This window comes from Indicator indicator, chromosome 30 (assembly GCF_027791375.1).
Source record: "Indicator indicator isolate 239-I01 chromosome 30, UM_Iind_1.1, whole genome shotgun sequence".
NCBI lineage: Eukaryota > Metazoa > Chordata > Aves > Piciformes > Indicatoridae > Indicator > Indicator indicator.
The window spans coordinates 1,437,280-1,458,070 of record NC_072039.1 but is presented as its reverse complement, the minus strand read 5'-3'; the positions used below and the strand labels follow the sequence as shown (position 1 = coordinate 1,458,070).

Sequence of the window (20,791 nt, the reverse complement as noted above, 5' to 3'; positions counted from 1 at the left end):
AAGACCTTTGTAGATTCTTACAGCTGTTCCATTCAAATATGTGCTCTGCCTACCTTACCAAAGCCAGGGTTGAGAGTCTCAGGATTTGATTTGCCTCTGGCAGATGAACACATTGCAAAGCATTTTGGTTCATTTACAGACCAACATTTTTACCACAGCAACACTTCCCATCCCTTTTTCCAGCTGACAGAGAGTGATGAGAACCAACAGAACATTGAACAGCACTTAACGAACTATGGATAAACACCAGAGTTAAACTCACCTAAGTGTGAAGCTCCTCAGAGGAGTGAAGCCTGTGCCTGGCTCCTTCACAGATGCTGTTATCTGCTGGGTTGAGCAGCTGGGGGTCTTCTGCTGGTATTTTAAAAGGAGGCATAGCTGCAGCATGAGACTGGCAAAGGCAGGGAGCAGTTTTAGTCTCAACACTCTAAAGAGTCACTTCCCCTTTTTCAGTCCGGATGTTGATTAGGTCAGATCAGTTATCTGGTGAGTTTCTGAGCCCTTCTGAAGGGAGTTACCTTCTTAGTCAAAAACTGACCTTGCTGTTTTGTTGGTTTGTTTTTTTTTCTTTTTTTTATCCCTCCTCAGAAGTGTTCCCACATCACACTAAACAAGATTTCAGCACTGTGACCTAAAACCATAAATAAAGCATACAAAATGTTGTGCCCATGGCACTTTGTGTTCAAACCTCGCCCTGCTAAGAGCAAGTTCTCTCAAGAGAAGGACCTCAATAATAACTTGGAGGAGAGCAGGAAGATCTATGGGTAAGAGCTTTCAGTGGCTTCACGACTTCTCTTCCACCTGAAAAGGCAAGATGTTAATTGATCTGGGCTCTGGAGAAACCTGTACAGTGTTTCCAAGGCAGTGAGAGTGACCCCAGACCAGCTGTCCCTGGGGGTCACTGGGTAGTGGTGACTGGAGAAGGTGCACTTAAGCTTTTGTGGCACTGTTCCCTGTCATAGTTGCAATATATTTGGTGTGCTGCAGTGGTTTTCTCTCTGCTAGGACTTAGGAGGCATGGGAATGCTATGAAAATGAGCAAAGTGATTATTAATACTGCAATTAAGTTGGTAAAGTATTTCTGTGATGCAATTTGTACAAGACACTGTACAAACCAACTGCACAGGCAGATGAAATGTCTCAGTTTTCAGGCTGTAACTTATTTCAGTTTTCTCTTCATTTCCTACCCTTACCTGTGCTTGCTCAAAGTAGCTTCTATTCAGATGTAGATAGATGAAGCTGGCTTGTGGAAGGCTCTGCTGGCTAAAATGCATCACTGCCCTGTCCAGACTTGCATGGAGTTGGTGGTCTGGATGCCTCTTGAGTGGTTTTCAACATCTTTGGCAATCTGATTATTCAACTTCAAAAGCAGGAGCTCAGAAAGTCAGCCTGAATGGAGAACCCAGAGGAAATTACTACAGAAGTCTGTTATGTGCTTGACAAGCAGGAGATTGGAGCCAGCTGAAGTTTTCAGGACATTTCAGGACATTTTTTGATTCCTCTGAGTATTTTCTGGACCTTTACCAGGCCATACCTGTTGCTTCCCTTACCACACAGCGACCTGGAAAGGGTGACAGCAGCTTTACTGTTGGGGCTGCTGCGAATGCTCGGCTCGTGGGCTCAGAGAATAGTCCAGAGACTGCTCTGAGCATCTCCTTGCTGATGCTGTAGGTGAATTGAAGCCTGTTGTGTCATATTGGATTGTCTTCCTCTCTTTTAAAGCTTGGGAAGTGTCGATGCCAAGCTCCCTGAGCTGAGCAAGGAGCAGACGGAGATGCCGCCGGTGGTGACGCCAGCGCCGGGCAGCGGTGGGCCAGAGGTTTGTGTCCTGTGTCACTGTCGGACAGAGCAGCTCATGTGGGCTCTGCCTGCTGCTCACAGCTCCTTACCACTGCCACGTGAGGACTGACTGAGCCCCCATGAGGTCAGGTCTGCTGTGAGGTCTCTGGAGGAAAGAACCTTTCTGAACAAAAAGGAGCGCTGGGAAGAGTGCAGGGCAGGAGGTGACACGGGGGGGTGCAGAGCCTGATTCCTACATTCACCTCTCACAACCCAGCCTTTAGTGACAAATATTTCTTCTCCCTAAAGCTGTCTCGGTCACTGCTCTCCTGCTGAGACTGTGACTGTTAGGGTTAAATTCCAAAGGTGCTTCCAGTGGCAGATATTGTTTGATTAGCACAAAAATTCCCATTTCCTACAAAACTGGGGATCAGGTCAGTGGTTTTGTGCTCAGATGAAGGAATCCACTGGAGAATCCACACCTAGCTTCTGGAATTCCTTGTGTAGCATTTGAGTGGTCACATAACATAGAACACAAAGCTTTTTAATAGGTCTGCAGACAATATATTGTTTAAACCTTTTCTCTGCCCAGAACCCTCCCCAAAATGATACCAAAGCTTCAACCCAAATATCAAGGTGTCCAAGACATGTGAAAGTAAGGAACTTGGAAAATGGTTCCAGCTTGCTGGACACACTGCACCTGACAGCTAAGGAGGTAAGAGATGGGAACCTGAACAGTGATCTTCATAGATTTGAGTGGCTACAGAGTGAAACACTGGGGGCTGGCATTTTGTTGTTTTTCAGGTCATCAACTGCCGACCCAAAGCCTGCCAAGGGGCACTCATGACCCCCAAGGGCCTGGTGAGAGGTTGTAGAGATGGTCCAGTTCCACCAGCAGAGCTTTTACCTCAGGCAATCGACTTCATCAAGCAGTACTACAATTCATTTAAAGAGTAAGCCAACCCTGCCTCCAGTTCTGGTGTGAACGTCCTCTGCCTGCCTATCTCTCTGCAAGGCTATAGGACTGTTCAGTTTCTTCACAGCTATCAGTAGCTGTGCATGGCCTGCATTAAAAAAAATAGATAAGGGCTGCTAGAAAATGTAAATAGATAAAACTCTTACTGCACTCCACGTTCCTGTCTGACAATCCCAGTGCTTGGGAGTGCAGAGATGGACCCTGTACAGAGCAGTCCCCAGCCCCAGGGAGTGTGTGAGGAGTCCTTGGCTGAGACTCTCCAACACAACATTGCCTTCTCTTTTCCTGTCATTGGAGGTTCATGAGATCAGTCTGAGCTGTGAATGATGTGGATCATGGTTTTTGTTTGTGCTCCTCCAAATCTCTTTTCTCTGTGTTCTTTGGTTCTGTTTTGACTCTGGAGGCTGTACCCAGAGATTGGAAGGTCACTCTCTTGCTTCTCAGCCTTGCTCTGTGCTGTCATCACCATAAGCTTACTCATCATGCTGTGAGGCATGCTCTAGCTTCAGGAAAGAGGTTTGTGTTCTCACAAAAGGGGCACAGTGCAGACACATTTTGTTGGAGGAAAACATCTGCTCCAGGTCCAAGAGTCTGCAGTGACAGAGTTTTCACAGGATAAACTCCCAAGAGACAGCTCAGTGTTTGCTCATCCCATCGGAAAACATTGCCAGGCTTTCAAAAGGACTCAGCCACATAATGGCTACTTCTTTAGACACTTTGAACTCTTCTACAAAGCTCTCTTCCACCTGAATCTTTCTAAAAGTCCCTGCCCTACGCACAGGCTGCACTCCCTTGCCAGCACATTACCTTTGCACAGCTCCTTGCTGCTGCTGGTGGCTATTTGATCCCCCCGATTTACACTATCTTACAGGCTTGCCCTTGATCTTTCATCTTGTTGGAAATGTGAAAGCCCTCAGACAGTGCAGGCTGTTTTCCTCCCTGTCTGTAAGCCAACAAAACAATTTTTGTCTGTGCTGTGATAAATATTTCCTAATGTTTTGACTTCGTTCTCTGTTATCCAGCTAAAGAATTTTCAGAGTTGGTTTCCCTGACAAAGGAATTGCTCAGCACTTCCCTTTAGGAATGCAAATCCTCCTTACCTTGCCCAGAAGAGCTGTGTGTCCCCATGAAAACCATGCTTTGAGAGGACAGTCAGTGTCATCTGGGCTTGGGCAGAAGCTAGCTACTGTTCTTTTGCTTGTGCTTTGACCATTTTTTCCCCAAGCCAGACCAAAAAATCCACATTTAAACTGAAACCACACAAGGGGAAGGGGGTTGGGGGCTTGTGAGCAGTCCATCTGTGTGCTGGGTGGTGAGAGGATGGTGCCACTGCTTACATTTCTGGCTTCATTAGTCCTTTTGCACTCAGTTCCTACATTCTGAAGCCAGGGAAAATTCTCCTCAGCAGTCCTCAGTCAGAGAGCTATGTCCTGAACTCATCCCCTTGCCTAGAATATTCCCTGCTTCTTCCTAAACATCTTGGTCCCCAGACTGCTGTGATGGGTGACAGCTAAACTTTGGAGACAGAGGTGGGGAAGAGGTGATGGTCACTTCTCCCATCTGCAGCACAGTGACACTGCTGACTTTGGGAGCTTAATGGATGTTTCCATAAAGGCTCGGGGTGGTTTATGTTGGCCTGCATGCAGAGAGTGTAGATTTCTACCAGGAGCAGGTTCCTCACTGTTTACTGCCATACCTCAGCCTACAGAGATGTTAATCCCAGCCTCCTGGACATTCACTTGCATTCTGGCAGATAAAATCTGTGATGGAAGTAGAAGCCTTCTCCTGCAGAAGGATGTTCAAAAGCTTTATGGCTTCAGCAATGCCCATGCTCTCCTTCACCCAGAGCACAAGGAGAATGGCTGCAGTTCGAATCAGTTGTGAGTCATGGAATTCTCATCATTTCCTTCCCTGGCTGCTTCCTGTTCAAAAGGCTAAACCCCGCAGAGCACCTGGCCAGGCTGGAAGCAGTGAGCAAGGCCATAGGAACAACAGGGACCTACCAGCTGACAAAGGATGAGCTGATCTTTGCTGCCAAACAGGCCTGGAGGAATGCCCCTAGGTGCATTGGGAGGATCCAGTGGTCCAATCTACAGGTAACCCACCTGTGAGTCTGGCCATCACTGGCCAAGCCTGCTGCAGGTCAGCAGCATGGAAAGCATGCCAGGTGCTGCAGCTGGGGGTTGCTCCCTCCTCTGCATTCCCTTAACCTTTCCTTAAACACATCAGAAAAATACTGAGCTTGCATTACTGTTTCTAAATCTTCTTTTTGCTCTTCACATCTCTTTGGGACACTCACAGGTGTTTGATGCACGTGGCTGCAAGACAGCCAAGGAGATGTTTGAGCATATCTGCTCTCACATTCAGTATGCCACAAACAATGGGAATATAAGGTAAGTCTCCTTCATGTTAACCTGCATTCAAAGCTCTCCATAAGACTTAAAATGATCTGTCTAAAGATTCTGACAATTTGTGTCTGCTCTTGATTCTCGGGCTGCCTGCCTGCCCTAGGTGATTCTGCTCTGGCAGGGGGCTTGGACTCGATGATCTTTGGAGGTCCCTTCCAACCCCTAACATTCTGTAGTTCTGAAATTTTCTTACTTTCATGGTTGATGCTGTAAAATCTTTTGTAATTCCTGGGGGAGAGAGATGATTTGGAGATTCAGGGTGGTGGGAGGAGAGGGTGAATGATTTTATTTCTACTGCTGTTTATTTTAGAAATAATAATACTGCTGTTTATTTTAGCAAACATAGAAAATTATTTCTATTGGTAAAAATTTATCAGAGAATCACAGAATATATCTGGTTGGAAGAGACCTCCTAGCTCATCCAGTGAGTGATGAGGTCTCCCCACAGCCTCCTCTTCTCTGGAGACATTCAAAATCCACCTGGATGCATTCCTGTGTGACCTGCCCTGAGTGCTCCTGCTTTGGCAGGGGGATTGGACTGGATGATCTCTGGAGGTCCCTTCCAACCCCTAACATTTTGTGATTCTCTAGACTTAATAATTAGGATGTGTTTGGTGAGCTGCTGTGGTGTAACAGGGTTTGACTGTCTCCCTGGACAGATCAGCCATCACCCTGTTCCCCCAGAGGACTGATGGGAAGCATGATTTCCGTGTTTGGAACAGCCAGCTGATCCGCTATGCCGGGTACCAAATGCCCGACGGGTCCATCCTGGGAGACCCTGCCAGCCTGGAATTCACACAGGTACCAGCACAGCACCTTGGGCTGAATGGGAAAGACAACTTCTAGCATTTAGAATTTACCTCAGCAGCTTTTAGAGAGTTAATATTAATTCATCTTCAAACCCAGAGGGGACTGTGGGGGGGAACCTGGAAGACCCCCAGCTGCAGTTTCTCTCTCCCTTTGCAGTTGTGCATTGAGCTTGGGTGGAAGCCCAAGCATGGACGCTTTGATGTCCTTCCACTCATTCTCCAAGCAAACGGCCAGGACCCAGAAATATTTGAAATCCCACCAGAAATTGTCCTGGAAGTGCCTCTGGAGCATCCCAAGTAAGCACAAAGGAGCTGGGGAATTGCATGTGTTGCCTCTGCCTCACCTTGGCAGGTTGTTAGCTTGTGCCTGGGGCACTCATTCTATGAGCCCTGTGTGACGGTGAAATGATGGCAAATTGTCCTGGAAGATGAAACAGCTGCTAGGCAGGGAAAGGAGATTTCAATCAAGGAAGCCAACAGCAGTTCTGCTGGAAATCTTTTCCTCCCTCATCTGCATTTCAGTCATATTCAGAAATTGAAGAGTCACCATTTCTTATGGCAGGGCAGTGCAGGTGGGAGATGTGGCTGCACTCAACACCAGGGCTACTGCCTGGGCTTCTTCCTTCATGTTTGTGTTAGGGCTGGCCTGCAGGCTGATGGAATCCTAGCATGGCTCAGGTTGGAAGGGACCTTAGAGGTCATCTACTCCAACCTCCCCACCATGCCCAGGGACACCTTTCAACTAGATTCAGCTGCTTCAGGTCTCATTCAACCTGGCCTTGAACACCCCCAGGCAGGAGGCAGCCACAGCCTCCCTGGGCAGCCTATTCCAGAGTCTCACAACCCTCACACTGAAGAACTTCTTCCTAAGCTCCAGTCTAACCCTGCTCTCCCTCAGCTTCAAACCATTCCCCCTTGGCCTGTCTCCAGACACCCTCATGGAAAGTCTCTCTGCAGCCTTCCTGCAGGATCCCTTCAGGTACTGGAAGGCAGCTCTAAGGTCCCCCTGCAGTCTTCTCTTCTCCAGGCTGAACACCCCCAGCTCCCTCAACCTGTCCTCATAGCAGAGCTCCAACCCTTGGATCATCTTTGTGTCATCCTCTGAACTCCTTCCAGCAGCTCTGTGTCCTATTGCTGGGCACATCAGATTGCAGCTCTGCAGGGCTGTGCTGCGCTGATCTAGCAGGCAATGCCCAGTGACCACCTCATAAACAAGAACTGCCCTCAGCTTTTGCAGCCCATGCTCCACAGGGCTCTGGTAGGGCTTCTTGGACTTACAGGAGGAAAAGACCCAAAGTAATGCAATGCAAATGCTTGTTGCTGACCAGGTATGGATGGTTCAAGGAGCTGGCTCTGAAGTGGTATGCACTGCCTGCCGTGGCCAACATGCTGCTGGAGGTGGGAGGCCTGGAGTTCCCAGCGTGTCCCTTCAACGGCTGGTACATGGGCACAGAGATTGGGGTGCGAGACCTGTGTGATGTGCAGCGATACAACATCCTGAAGGTACCCTCCTGGGACAGAGGGGATGCTGAGCTGGCTGGGGGGAGCAGTGCTGAGTGTTTTTGCTGGCTTGGGGGTTGTGTTTACATCATCCTAATCCTAATCTGCTGCCCACATCCTGACCCTTGTGGGACATCTTGAACTGCTGCCAGGACTCTGGCTGCCAGATTTAGGACTCTTTCTGTAGGGTCCTGACAGGATGTGTTCCAAATAGCTGTGGGTAAAAAAAAAATCTAGAGAATGGTGTCTCAAGGGAATTCTTCCACAGTTTTCCCCTGAGTCATGCTGGGTCAGGACTTCTGACCCAGGACTGGGTCAGGAAATCTTCAGGTCTCTGCCTCAGATACATTTCTCTCGGTTCCAGTCTGCTGTTGGCAAGGCAGTGGAGTTCTGCTGGTTAGCTGCAGGTCTTGATCACCTCACCAGTACAAATTAGTTATGATGACTTGTAACCAGATACTGCCACCTTTAAAAACATTTAATCCAGGAGAAAACCATCCCCCCCCTCCCCTCTCTCCTTTCCCCCCCTTTGCCAAATTGGAATAGCCTCAAGAACCAGAACTCCATAATTCAGATTCATCTCTGATTTGCTGCCATCTCTTTCCCCAGCCTGAGACTGATCCCCTCCTTCTGCAGTGCTTTGCCCTACATATTGATGTGATGAGGTGGAGAAACCATGAGCTCCAAGTCCCACATAGGAAATTTGCTTTTCCTTTTTCTCTCTCTTTTTCACATGTAGGAGGTAGGGAGAAGAATGGGACTGGAGACAAACAAACTTTCATCCTTATGGAAAGACCAAGCTGTTGTGGAGATCAACGTGGCTGTGCTTTACAGCTTCCAAGTAAGTCACCCAGGCTGGTAGCTGGAGGGACACTGTATACTGAGGGCCACTTTTCCTTTCACTTTTGAGAGGTTTATGGCAACCTGGTGCCAATGAGCCAGTGCTCAGTGGAGGCTGTCAGTGTGAGTCTTGATTTACACCTTGGAAAGCAGAGGAATCCAGATTTCCTCTTGTTGCCAGGAAACAACCTCAGGTGAAGGCAAAAGGGAGAGGAAAAGAAAAGGAAGTTAAGGGCAAGCTGATACCAGACTGTTAGCTAGAAAGGTTGCACCAGATGATCCTTGGGGTCCCTTCCAACCTGGCTCTCTGTGGAGATTGTTCATCCTTTTAGCACACTTGTCTAAGTGTCAGATTCTGTGTCTGTCTAAACCTTCTCAGGGATGTCCAAAGACAGGACAAGGGGCACTGGGTGCAAGCTGGAGCAGAGGAGGCTCCAGTGTGAACAGAAGTAAAAACTTTTTCACTGTGAGGATGACAGAGCCCTGGAGCAGGCTGTCCAGAGAGGTTGTGGAGCCTCCTTCTCTGGAGACTTTCCAAACCCACCTGGGTGCACTCCTGTGTGACCTGCCCTGGGTGATCCTGCTCTGGCAGGGGGGTTGGACTGGATGATCCTTTGAGGTCCCTTCCAACCCCTCCCATTCTGGGGTTCTGTGAAAGCCATTGCATTAAGATATTTTATTTACAATCACAATTTATTTACCATGTCATTATGAAAGATGGGTGAAAAGGAATCAGGCTTCCCAGCATCTGCTCCCACTGCTGGAGAGGTAAAATGCTGATGTTTTAAAAAGGACATCAAAGCCCTTAATCAAAGGTCTGCCTCAACCTCTATCTGCACAGAAGCTGCTGATGGCAATTATTTGCCATCTCCCATAGCAGTTAGTGGGAGCAATTATTCCCCAGCCCTCAATAAAGTCCTTGAGATATTAACCAGAGCCAAAGGATTACTCTGGACACACAGAGCAGAATGGGCTTTTTGATGTGTGCCTTTCCCTTTTCAACCCTTCTAGAAGCAGAATGTGACCATCCTGGACCATCACTCAGCTGCTGAGTCCTTCATGAGGTACCTGCAGAGCGAGTACCGGGCGCGGGGAGGCTGCCCGGCCGACTGGGTCTGGATTGTGCCCCCCATGTCCGGCAGCATCACTCCTGTCTTCCACCAGGAGATGTTGAACTATGTCCTCACTCCCTTCTATTACTACCAGGTACACATTACCCTAAAAGATACAAGTCCAGCAGCTGACCTCAGCAGGGCAGGGGATAAGATGGGGCCTGACAAAGTCTAGATGAAAGGCTCTAGGTAATGAGAGGTCACTGGGGGGGAGGTTGATGAGTGGCAGCAGGATCAATTGCAGGGTGGAAGGGGTGGGTCAGGCCTGCCCAGTTCTCAGGCTGTAACTAGAAGGCAATTTATTGCTGCACAACCTGATCCCTGTTTGTGCACAGTTTGTATCTGTGTTCTGTTTCATCTGGCCCTTCCAGAGACGTACAGGTTGTGTGGCTGCCATTTCACATTCACTGCCTGAAGCTTAGCTTTTGATTTTTTTCTGAAGGTGGATGCATGGAAAACACACATCTGGCATGATGAGACCCGGAGGCCAAAGAAAAGGGAAATAAAGTTCAGCATCCTGGCAAAGTAAGTCATTCAAATCAGAGACTTCATGCTTTTGTCCAGGTATTCTGTTCTGGTGGTGTTTCTGTTCCACATGTTTTGTTTTAATAATTATTAAATTATTAAAGGGACCACCTGAACTGTTTGATCTTCTCTGTCCACAGTTAGGTACCATTCATATCTCAGCTTCTTACTCAGGGCTGCCTATAGTGTATTGCCTCTCAACAACCTCCCAAGGAGAAGTCATAGAATCACAGAATGGCTCAGGTTGGAAGGGACCTCAGAGATCCTCTGCTCCAACCTCCCTGCCAAGGGCAGGACACTTCTAAACCACACTGCTCAAGATCTCATCCAGCCTGGCCTTGAACGGCCCCAGGGAGGAGGCAGCCACAACCTCCCTGGGCAGCCTATTCCAGGGTCTCACCAACCTTGTACTGAAGAACTTCCTCCTAAGCTCCAGTCTAACCCTGCTCTTCCTCAGCTTCAAACCATTCCTCCTAATCCTGTCTCCAGACACTCTCAGGAAAAGTCTCTCTGCAGCCTTCCTGCAGGATCCCGTCAGCTATTGGAAGGCAGCTCTAAGGTCCCCCTGGAGTCTGCTCTTCTCCAGGCTGAACACCTCCAGCTCCCTCAGCCTGTCCCCATAGCAGAGGTGCTCCAGCCCTTAGGTCACCTTTGTGGCCTCCTCAGGACTCACTCCAGCAGCTCTATCTTTCCTAGCCTGCTGAATTCATGTGTAGCTATGTTAAAAGCCCTGTGTGATTGGTTTTTTCACAGGGCTGTGCTCTTTGCATCCTTCCTCATGCAACAGGCAACAGCAGCCAGACCCAAGGTCACTGTAATCTATGCAACAGAGACTGGGAAATCTGAAACATTAGCCAACAATCTGTGCAGCCTCTTCAACTGTGCCTTCAGCACTAAGGTAAGGAAGTGTAAATCATCAACACCAAGCAGAGAATGGAGTCTGGCTACTTTCACCAGCTCCTGCAAGCCTCTTCATTCCCTGGGCTAGAACTTTGGTTGTGTCTTCCTTCATCAGGGTTCCTTGTGACTCATGGAGCTATCTAATGCTAGTTCCTGTGGCTGCCAGCAATTTCTCATGAACTTTATACCTTCCAGGTTCTGCCCATGGATGAGTACAACATCTGTGACCTGCAGAAAGAGACACTCCTTCTAGTGGTGACCAGCACTTTTGGAAATGGGGATTCTCCAAACAATGGAAAGGTGATGTCCCCCTCAGAGCTACAGCTGAGGCTCAGCTCAAAGGCTGAGACCAAAGGCAGCCCCTTTGTTTGCCCCCCCTATATGGGTCAGGGTCTCACTTCTGGTTTAAATCAGAGCATTTGTCTAACCTGAAGTGTTTTATGAATCTTTTACAGACCTTGAAGAACTCCTTGCTCACTCTGAAACAGCTGAGAAAGAAAATCAGGTACAGATCTTTTGTGGTTGAGTTGGGTGTGACTGAGTCTTTTTGCATTCAGCAGAACACACTCAGCTTATTTGTCTCTCTTCTGCAGATATGCTGTGTTTGGGCTGGGGTCCAGCATGTATCCAGAGTTCTGTGCCTTTGCTCACACCATTGACCAGAAGCTGGCCCAGCTAGGGGCTTCTCAGCTTACTGCAGTGGGTGAAGGAGATGAGCTCAATGGGCAAGAAGAAGCCTTTCACACGTGGGCAGTCAGTGCATTCAAGGTGACTACAGGGCACAGTTACCTCATGCTTTAGTTCATTTCACTTCACCATTCTCTAGTATTCCTCCAAAATCATGGAACATGAAGGAAAACAAACACCTGAATTTGTATCTGGATTTTGAACTGCCCTCTTTGCTGCTGCTTGCCCAACTTGAAGAGGGAACTTGTCTCCTTTTCTGTTATTTTTTTAATATGCACATAAAATTCTAAGAAACCTTTAAGATGATGGAGTGCTCAGTATGAACAAGGGTGGTAGCACCAGACAGCAGAAGTTTTGGAAGCAGAGCAGTGTTTTAGCCATACTGGTATGGAAGTGGAACCTTCCTACACACCCTGAACCTCTGTAATGTCACTGAACTCAACAGAATCAATGCAAAACAGCAATCTGTGAAGCTGGTACCTCCTCTCTAGGATCATGTCAGCACTGAGAGTACTTCTTTCTTCTTTCTTTTGTTGTTGTTTTTTCTTTTTTTACTATGAATAACCTTAAATTATTTTTTTCTAGACTGCCTGTGACATCTTTGACATCCGTGGGAGAAGCAGCATCCAGCTGCCTGAGATGTACACCTCTGATGAGAGCTGGGACCCTGAGAATTACAGAGTAGTGCATGACCCACAGCCCTTGGACCTGGCTAAAGGTACTGCCTCCCACCTTCCTCTTCCTCTGTGTTGCTCCACACAGGTCTGAGCTGTAAAGGTTTTCTAGAAGGTGCTGATGCTGCTGGATGACAGAGTGCATGCAATAAGGGAGAGTGGTCAGAGAAGCAGGGACACTGCAGAGAGCAGCTTTGGCAGTGCAGGAACACCAGAGCTCACACACCTTTTGATAGCCCCAGCAGAACTCAAGCTGAGGTGTCAGTGGTGTCAGTCAGGGGGGTGAGCACACAGAACACAGCTGACAAGGTGTAGCACACTCTGGGGCAAGCATGGCTCAGGTCTTTTCTGCACATAGGATATGGGTTTGAAGGCATCTCCAAAGCTCATCCAGTCCAACCCCCCTGTGGTCAGCAGGGACATCCTCCACTTAGATCAGGTTACTCAGAGGCTTGTGGAGCCTGCCCTTGAACAGCTCCAGGGATGGAGCCTCAACCACCTCCCTGGGCAACCTGTTGCAGTATTCCAGCACCCTCATGGTGCAGCACTTGCTCCTCACATCCAATCTAAATCTGCTCTTCCCTAATTCCAAACCACTGCCCCTCATCCTGTCACTGCAGGTGTTCAGGATATGACACATCAAATGATGCCATAAGCCCAGGTGGGTTTGGATTGATGGTGGACTTCACCATGGCCAAGGTCTCCTCAAGAAGGACATACACTGCAGAATAGCCTCTAGCTCTGCTTACAGGTGGCCTGCTGCTATGCTGACTCTTAGTTTCAAGCAGTCATTTGGTTTGTAGTTGTCCTGGAAAGGTTGCTCAGGGAGGTGGTGGAAGCCTCATCCCTGGAGGTTTTTGCAGCCAGGCTGGATGTGGCTGTGAGCAACCTGCTCTGGTGTGAGGTGTCCCTGCCCATGGCAGGAGGGTTGGAGCTGGCTGAGCCTTGAGGTCCCTTCCAACCCTGACAGTTCTGTGATTCTACGATTTTGGAAAGTGGGAATTGCTCATTGGCTTCTGGCTGGGTTTAACACAAAGGCAGTCACAGAACTGCCCTGACTCCTGAACTCTTTTTCTCAACAGCTCTTGCAAGCATTCATGCCAAGGATGTCATCCCCATGAAGCTGAAATTCAGGCAGAATCTTCAAAGTTTAAAATCCAGGTAGGACATCTCATTCCCTTGGATATTGCAGTGCTACCTTTTACTACAGTCCTAAACACCTGAAATGCCTGGTTGTAAACATCTGCTCCCTGCCAAGTAGCTCCCTGCTGCTAAGAACTAGATGGGAATTTAGTACCAGCATCAGCAAAGTGAATCATTCTCAAGACCACAGGAGCACCTGCAGCCTGGGCTCTGGTTTAGATAGGAGCTGACTTCCCAGGAGGGGCTCTAGGAGCACAGAGAAATAAAGAGCTTTGTGCTATGGCCTTTGATACCTACTAAATGTGGAAGGTCAGGTCTGTGGTCCCTCTCTCCTGCTTGCCATGCTGCATACCAGGTAAATGTTTGCTTCATTTAGGGGGGAAATTGCCCCTTAGCAGGACAGAAAAAGGGGGAAGAAAGGACAAGGGCCAGTGCAAGAAGCTGCCAGATGCAGCTGTACTGCAGAGCCAGCTGAGACAACACACAGAGAAATGCAAAAGGACATTCAGTGCTAACATCTCCCTTAGAAACAGCAGCTGTGAATGGCTCCTCCGCAGCCCCCAGCAGGTCTCTTTCATCCCTGTTGTCTTCAGGGAAGTCCTCTGAGCTGGGCTAAGATGGGAGCTGCTCAGCCTGCAGTCGAGCTGCTCCTGCCTCGGCTGGCTGAGCACAGGCACCTCTGCCCTGTCCTGGGTGGGTCGGGCAACACTTCAGCATCTTCATGCCCTGTGTATTTTGAACAAGTACTCCACGTGCCTGGACTCTTCTTTAAGTCTCCATGAAGTGCCAAACTGCTCTGATAATCTGGTGCTGACCACAAGGCAGCCCTTGCCAAGTGCCCCTTGAGGTCTGTTCCTGTAGTGCTGAGCTGCAGGGAAATCCTGTGGCCAGAGCCATGAGCTGCCTGCTCTCTTTTCTGTGTGTCCCCAGCCGTGTCACCATCCTGGTGAAGCTTTCCTGTGAGACTGCTCAGGAAGTGCACTATCTGCCTGGAGAGCACGTTGGGATTTTCCCAGGCAACCAGCCAGAGTTAGTCCAGGGCCTCATTGCACACATCAGGGATGCTCCTCCAGCTGAGCAGACTGTCAGACTTGAAACCTGCACTGGTGGTGAGTTGGTTCCCTTGAGATACCACAACAGAGGCTGTTTGGCAGATTCCTCTACAACTCCTGGGAGCTTTTATAGGCTGAGTTGGATTCTGTTACCCTTTCCTTGCGTTTCCATAGGATTTTGTCGATGCTTTTGGTTCTTGTTTCAGTTCTCCATTCTGACTCTACATTCTCTGGTGACCCACAGTAACTCCATCAGAGTTCTCAGAGCTGTCCCAGGCTGAGTTTGTCATTCAGTTGCTGAACTGGCCACTGACTGCAATTACATTAACCAACTGTTTGCTGTTATGCTTCAGAGTCCTCAAAGAGACTCAGCTACCATGCTGTGTCAGTGTGAGCTGAAATCCCCCCCCACTGACAATAACCAGGCTAACCCAGTCTGGAAGCAAATGAAAGCTGTATTTACAAAGCAGAATCTACAATCTACGATGAAATGTAACGAATATGTACAAATATACAAAATTCACAACATTCACAAATATATACAATCAACAGAAAAGCACAACCGATCTCCCTTGCTTCCCCCCAAAGGCGACCCTTCCCAAAGGGGCCTCCCTCTCTCAGGAGCTTCCCCCCCAGACCCCCCTTGGACAGAAAGCAGAGTGAGTTAGAGCAGAAAGTTGTTAACTTAGCTGCCAAGGTCAGTGTGTTATCTTCAGCCAGAAGAGAAGAAGAAGAAGAAAACAGCAACCAGGCAGCCCAGCAACTGCCCCCACTGCCGAACGCAGAATGTGCAGAGTGCCCACTTTGTTTTGGGTAATAGTTCTTAAACATTTCTATCTATCCAATGGAAGTGTTTAGAACAATCAGTATTTTGCTTTCTTACACCCAATAGTGACTTATTTATACTCTTTCACTTTCTCTGATTTGAACTTTGCAAGGAAAAAATTAAAAAGACAGTTTCAAACCATCACACATGCCCATCGTTTCCATCTGCTAAATCTGACACACAAAGACCATTTCCTCACATGAAAGACTCCTCATTTTCAAGTGCTGTATTGTTGTTCTGCTCTCCTCTGCATCACATCCCCCCCTTAGAGAAAGTTTTATGCCTCACATGAACCTCCTTCAGAAGAGCCCTGGTGGTCTACACCTGCTACAGCCTAGTCTGAAGTGGTACTTGGAAGGCCACTGTGTTCTGCAAAGCTCTACAGCTTTCAAATGCTGTGGGAATTGCTAGGTGGGGTTCTTTTCCCTCTCATTTCCAGGTGGCTCCTGGACAAGTGACAAAAAGATTCCAGCGTGCACCCTCCCTGAGGCTTTGACATACTTGCTTGACATCACCACTCCACCCTCCCAACAACTGCTAAGGAAGCTCTCCCAGCTGGCAACAGCAGAAGGAGACAGGCAGAGACTGGAAGCTTTGTCTCAGGTAAGTGATTTATGGCTGCTGGACCAGCTGCTGCCCTTTTACATCCTTGTAGCAATGGTTTTACCCCTCTGTGACATCTTCTGTGTGCTGGCAAAACCAACCCCAGCCAGAGCAAGGGTGGGCTTGTGGCTCAGCCTGCCCATGGGAACCAAGAGATTTCTTCAGAGCTGCTGTTTCCTGTGTGGCTCTGGGTGGGACATTTCTCCTGCCTCTCTCTCTTTCTTGCCTGCCTGATGGTGGTTTCTGGTGGCACACCACTAGAAGACCTTCCAGCTTGCAGGTGGAGGGCTTGGAGGAGAGCTGGTAGATATTTTTGTCAGAGAACTTTGTACCATGAGAGTAAGCTGTCAGCTCGAGCAGGTAGTGAGTCACAGGGGTGGTCAGTGCTTGCTGCTGCTTCAGCAAGCCTCAGAAGTGTCAGCTCTGTGGCTATCCCACAGCAAGGGGCTGAGAAACAGACTCTGCTTCAGTTCTACACCCTGCTGAGGGAGCTGGGACCTGAGAAGATGACAGAAAGTGTTCTGTGCTTCTGCTAGCAGAAATGAAGCCAGTTTGTAGGGGACTCCAGTACTGGTCTAGGGATTCTCTGTGTGCAGATCTAACTGAATGCCAAGCAAGAATCTTATTTATTTATAATTGACCTTGCAAATACCCCTGATCTCAGCACCACCTGGTTGTGACAGTGTGATGCTGTCCTCTGGCTTTTAGAACACAGAAGAATACAACAAATGGAAGTTTTACAACAGCCCAAACATCCTGGAGGTCCTGGAGGAGTTTCCTTCTGCTGAGGTCTCTACAGCTTTCTTGCTGACTCAGCTGCCGTTTCTGAAGCCCAGGTACTATTCTGTCAGCTCCTCCTGTGACATGACACCCAAAGAGATTCATCTGACAGTTGCAGTTGTAAACTACAAGACAAGAGGTAATGAATTGTTGCTTTCACCTCTTAATTAAATGATACTTAGGCTGCACTGTGGTGCAGGATGACACTGCCTGCCACATGGCACAGAGCACATCTGTAAGAAGTTTGTGTTGGGGTAGCTGCAGAGTGCTTTATTGCAGTGCCAGAGGGTCATGGGTGTCATGATTTGCTGCAATCCTGCATCATCATCGTCATCATCATCATCAGTGTATCCTTGGTTTAGGAATCATTGCTAGGGCTACACTTGCTTAAACCCTAGAATTTGAAGTGGAAGCTGTGCTCTGTCTAAAACTGGAGGGGCTTTGGTTGCTGACAGAGCTCTTTTCCCTTGCTCAGATGGACAAGGGCCTCTGCACCATGGAGTCTGCAGCACCTGGCTGAACACAGCAGCCCTCAATGCAACAGTTCCATGCTTTGTACGCAGGTGAGAAAGGGGAAAAGGAAAAAACCCAAACCCAGCAGCTCTGAGATCATCTTCCTTAGTACCTTAGTTCATTCTTTGCATGTGATTTGCACAGATTCATAGAATGGATCGGGTTGGGTTGGAAGGGACCTTAAAGATCATCCAGTTCCAACCCCCTGCCAAGGACAGGGACACCTCCCACCAGGCCAGGTTGCTCAAGGCCTCATCCATCCAGCCCTGTGGACACCTCCAGGTGTCCACAGCCTCCCTGGGCAGCCTATTCCAGTGTCTCCCCACCCTCACTGGCAAGAATTTCCTCCTAATTTCTTCCTTTCTTTCTTTTCCAAGTGCCTGGGGAGCACAAGTTGGAATATCAGAGTTTGAAGATCTGTCTTGCAGAGATCAGATCCTTCACTATGTCTTATGCTCAGTAAGATCATAAATCCCTAGAAAAGTCTGAAAGAATTCTGTCCACAAGGCACCACTCCCCTGTTAGCACTTCCACTGCAGAGCAGACAGAGCTAAGGGAGCAAGAAGCAGCTCACCCCAGCACTGTTTCCAGATTGGGAACCTGGGTTTTTCCTGCCCAAAATCAGTCAGGAAACTGACAGTGAGAGGTCATTCACAAACTAATCACCGCATTAATATACTTTTTTTTTTTTGCATGTAGTGCTAATGAATTCCACCTGCCAGAGGAGCCAACCAAGCCATGCATCCTGATCGGCCCAGGGACAGGAATTGCTCCCTTCAGAAGTTTTTGGGTGCAGCGTCAGTATGACCTGGAAAAGAAAGGTACCTGTGGGGACTGCCACAACTCCTCCAGCAGCAGAAGACATCCTTGGTGCTCCAAAGTCTCTACAGATGGAGACAGCCAGAAATGTTAGCAAGGAAACCTGTCATCCCCAGACTGACTGAACGCTGCCCTGAAGCAGTTCACCCATCCCACCCGAGACCATTCTGATGGTCTTGAGATATTTGGTCACTTGGAGAGAGCAGCTGCTGAGTCCTTGCAGATCTGTCATGGTCAGTGGCTGACCCAGCTGCTCACACAGGGGCCACAGTGTGGAGAGAAACACTTTGGCCTGCCTGTATCAGCCCATTTGAGGAACCTGCTCTAGCAGGGGATTCCACACAGTTCTCCAAGGACTTGGGCAGGTTCAGCACTGCTGCAAGACCCTGAACTTAAAAGCACACACAGAGACACAGACTCTCTCCTTCTCAGGTGTTTAGTAAGAAAGGCTGGCTAGAAAATCATAGAATTAGAGAATCCCAGGTTGGAAGGGACCTCAAGGGTCATCTGGTCCACCCTCTGTTGGCAAACCCATGCTTTAGACAAGATGGTCCAACTGGAGTCTCCTCAGGAGTAACTTGTCCTCACCAGCCCCTGACCCCTTGTAAAAAGGGACTCTCCATCTTCTCTGTAGCCAGCCTTTAGACATGGGACGTGGGGAGAAGTTCTCCCCTGAGACTTCTCTGTCAAGGCTGTGCAAGCTCAGTTCTCTCAGCCTTTCCCCACACAGCAGCTTCCCAGTCCTTGGATCTTCTTTGTGACCCTTCTCTGGACCCTCTCCAGCCTGTCAACATCTTTTTTTTGGATGGTGGTGACCAAAACTAAGAACCCAGAATTCTAGGTGTGGAACAGAGAGCTATCCCTAGCTAGTTCCTGTGGGAAGAGCCTTAAGGGATCATTGCCCTTGCCTGGAAAGACAAAAATCTTCCCACTGCTGGTTGCAGGGATCAGAGCTGGTGACATGACGCTGGTGTTTGGCTGCCGACAGCCAGACCTGGATCACATCTACAGAGAGGAAACTGAGGAAATGAGGAGGAAGGGCATCCTGAAAGAAGTCTACACAGCTTACTCCAGACAACCTGGCCAAGCTAAAGTAAGGCTGCTTCCTGTGTCCTCTGAGGGCTGGCTCCTTGCAGAATGGCTCCTCAAGGGAAGACTTGGACTCTGTTTAACAGTGGTCTGTTAAACAATGTTAGCATTTTGCTTCACTGTCTTGTGAGCAAGAGACAAGAGGCTCTGCCCTGCTCCTTCAAAGTAGAGGAGACTCTTGCTGTGCACCTTAGTACAGGCAGGCTCTGGAAATCCAAACCCTCACTGCCAAAGAGAGGCACTAGGAGTGCAAGGAGCCTTTGAAACCAGAAGCTGGAACAGTTTCAGAACCCTTAAGTTTTGCAGGGTTTGGTTAGCCTGTGAGTTAAAAAGGAGTTGGCTCTGGCCATTTGTCACCATTTCAATGACACAGTGACCCTGGGAATTAACCTTTCTTGTATGAAATCTTTACTGGAGGAAATAACAGTGCTTAAGCTGCCCTCTTCAGCTGTCTTGCTCTCCTGGCAGGTTAGGAGGCTTTGGCACTTGGAACTGGTTCTAAAATAAGAAGATCCTTGGTCTGCTCTACTTTTAATCAGGAGACAGATCTAGGCTCCAAACCTGGGGCTTGTCAGGAGAGCATGGGGCTTGTCAGGAGAGCATGGGGCTTGTCAGGACAACATCTTCCTGCTCCTTTGCTAGAGCACACCTGGGCTAGATAGGGCAGGTAGACCCTGACCTCTGGGACCCACACTGGGCTCAGAAAAGCCAATAGGCAAAGCAGCATTTGAGAACCTTGTCTGATGGTCCTTTTTCTGCTTCTAAGGTCTATGTCCAAGACATTCTTACAAGCAAGCTGGAGACCAAAGTGTGCAACCTCCTGCAGCAGGAGGAAGGGCACCTGTACGTGTGTGGAGACGTGCGCATGGCCAGGGATGTTGCTCAGGCTGTGAAGGGGATGCTGGCCAGGAGGCTGAACCTCACAGAGCAGCAGGCAGAGGAGTATTTCTTCCAGCTGAAGGTATGATCTGATACCCAAGGCATTCTCTCCAGTCAGACAGTGTTCCAGGGTGGGTCAAAAGAAGTCTTCAAAGTCATACCCAAGATCCTGCAAGCTGCCATGAGCTGAATGCAGAAGGAAAAAAGCTTGAAGGGCTGTTTGGTTAGGGTGTAAGAGCCACAGGTGATGTTCTTCTCCTGCCCGTGCCACTTTCCCCAGTGTCTGGGTGCTGGACATCAGCTTTGCAGTGTGGCTGGATAACCAGGAGCTTATAGTGCCAACAGAGAGAAGTGAGCTTAAGTGGTCAGTGAACACAGTGCCTGGGTCTGCTGGCTTCCTAGCACCCTCTGTTAGCAGAAGCCACCCTGGGGCACACCTCTGGCATTCAGCTTGGTTCCCCTTGCTGACAGGAACAGGAGTCTGAGTGTCTCAGCAGTGACCTGAGGAGCAGCCAGGAGCATTTAATTAATCTCTTGGGTTTCCTCTCTTGTCCTGCAGAGCCAGAAGCGATATCATGAAGATATATTTGGGGCTGTGTCCCACATGAAGCCACGAGAGGTGTAAGAGCTTTGCAACCCACCAGCCAGGAGGAAGCCAGTCTGTGGTGGACACAACCCTTGCACATTGTTGTTACTTTCAGAAGCCAAGGGGAGCAGTCCCCTGCCTTACACACAGCAATAGAGCTGTAGGCTCTGACTTCCAGACCTCAGCCCTCTCAAAGAGAAATGATTCCCAGCAGTTTGGGTGCTATTTATTCTGAGACTTCTCTTGATGGATTTTCTTAGGAGTGAAGAAACAAATTATTTTTTTAACACC

General features: G+C 48.7%; 1 protein-coding gene across 1 annotated transcript; it reads left to right on the top strand.

Moving 5' to 3' along the window:
* Positions 1–657: 657 nt before the first annotated feature.
* On the top strand, positions 658–20,539 carry NOS2 (nitric oxide synthase 2). The gene is made up of 26 exons (XM_054394517.1): positions 658–764; positions 1,723–1,819; positions 2,372–2,494; positions 2,584–2,732; positions 4,689–4,851; positions 5,057–5,148; positions 5,823–5,964; positions 6,130–6,269; positions 7,301–7,475; positions 8,212–8,313; positions 9,324–9,518; positions 9,867–9,949; positions 10,703–10,847; positions 11,045–11,149; positions 11,305–11,354; positions 11,443–11,617; positions 12,122–12,254; positions 13,293–13,371; positions 14,284–14,462; positions 15,671–15,838; positions 16,550–16,753; positions 17,090–17,177; positions 17,827–17,948; positions 18,891–19,039; positions 19,802–19,996; positions 20,474–20,539. The coding sequence occupies exons 1-26, from the start codon at positions 658–660 to the stop codon at positions 20,537–20,539; spliced, it is 3,426 nt and encodes a 1,141-aa protein (XP_054250492.1).
* Positions 20,540–20,791: the final 252 nt, after the last annotated feature.

Coding starts and splice junctions, on each gene's coding strand:
- NOS2 (XM_054394517.1), top strand. CDS start 658: ATGTTGTGCCCATGGCACTTTGTGTTCAAACCTCGCCCTGCTAAGAGC. Junction 9,519..9,866: donor CTCCCTTCTATTACTACCAG/GTACACATTACC, acceptor TTTTTTCTGAAG/GTGGATGCATGGAAAACACA. Junction 11,355..11,442: donor CAGCTGAGAAAGAAAATCAG/GTACAGATCTTT, acceptor TCTCTTCTGCAG/ATATGCTGTGTTTGGGCTGG.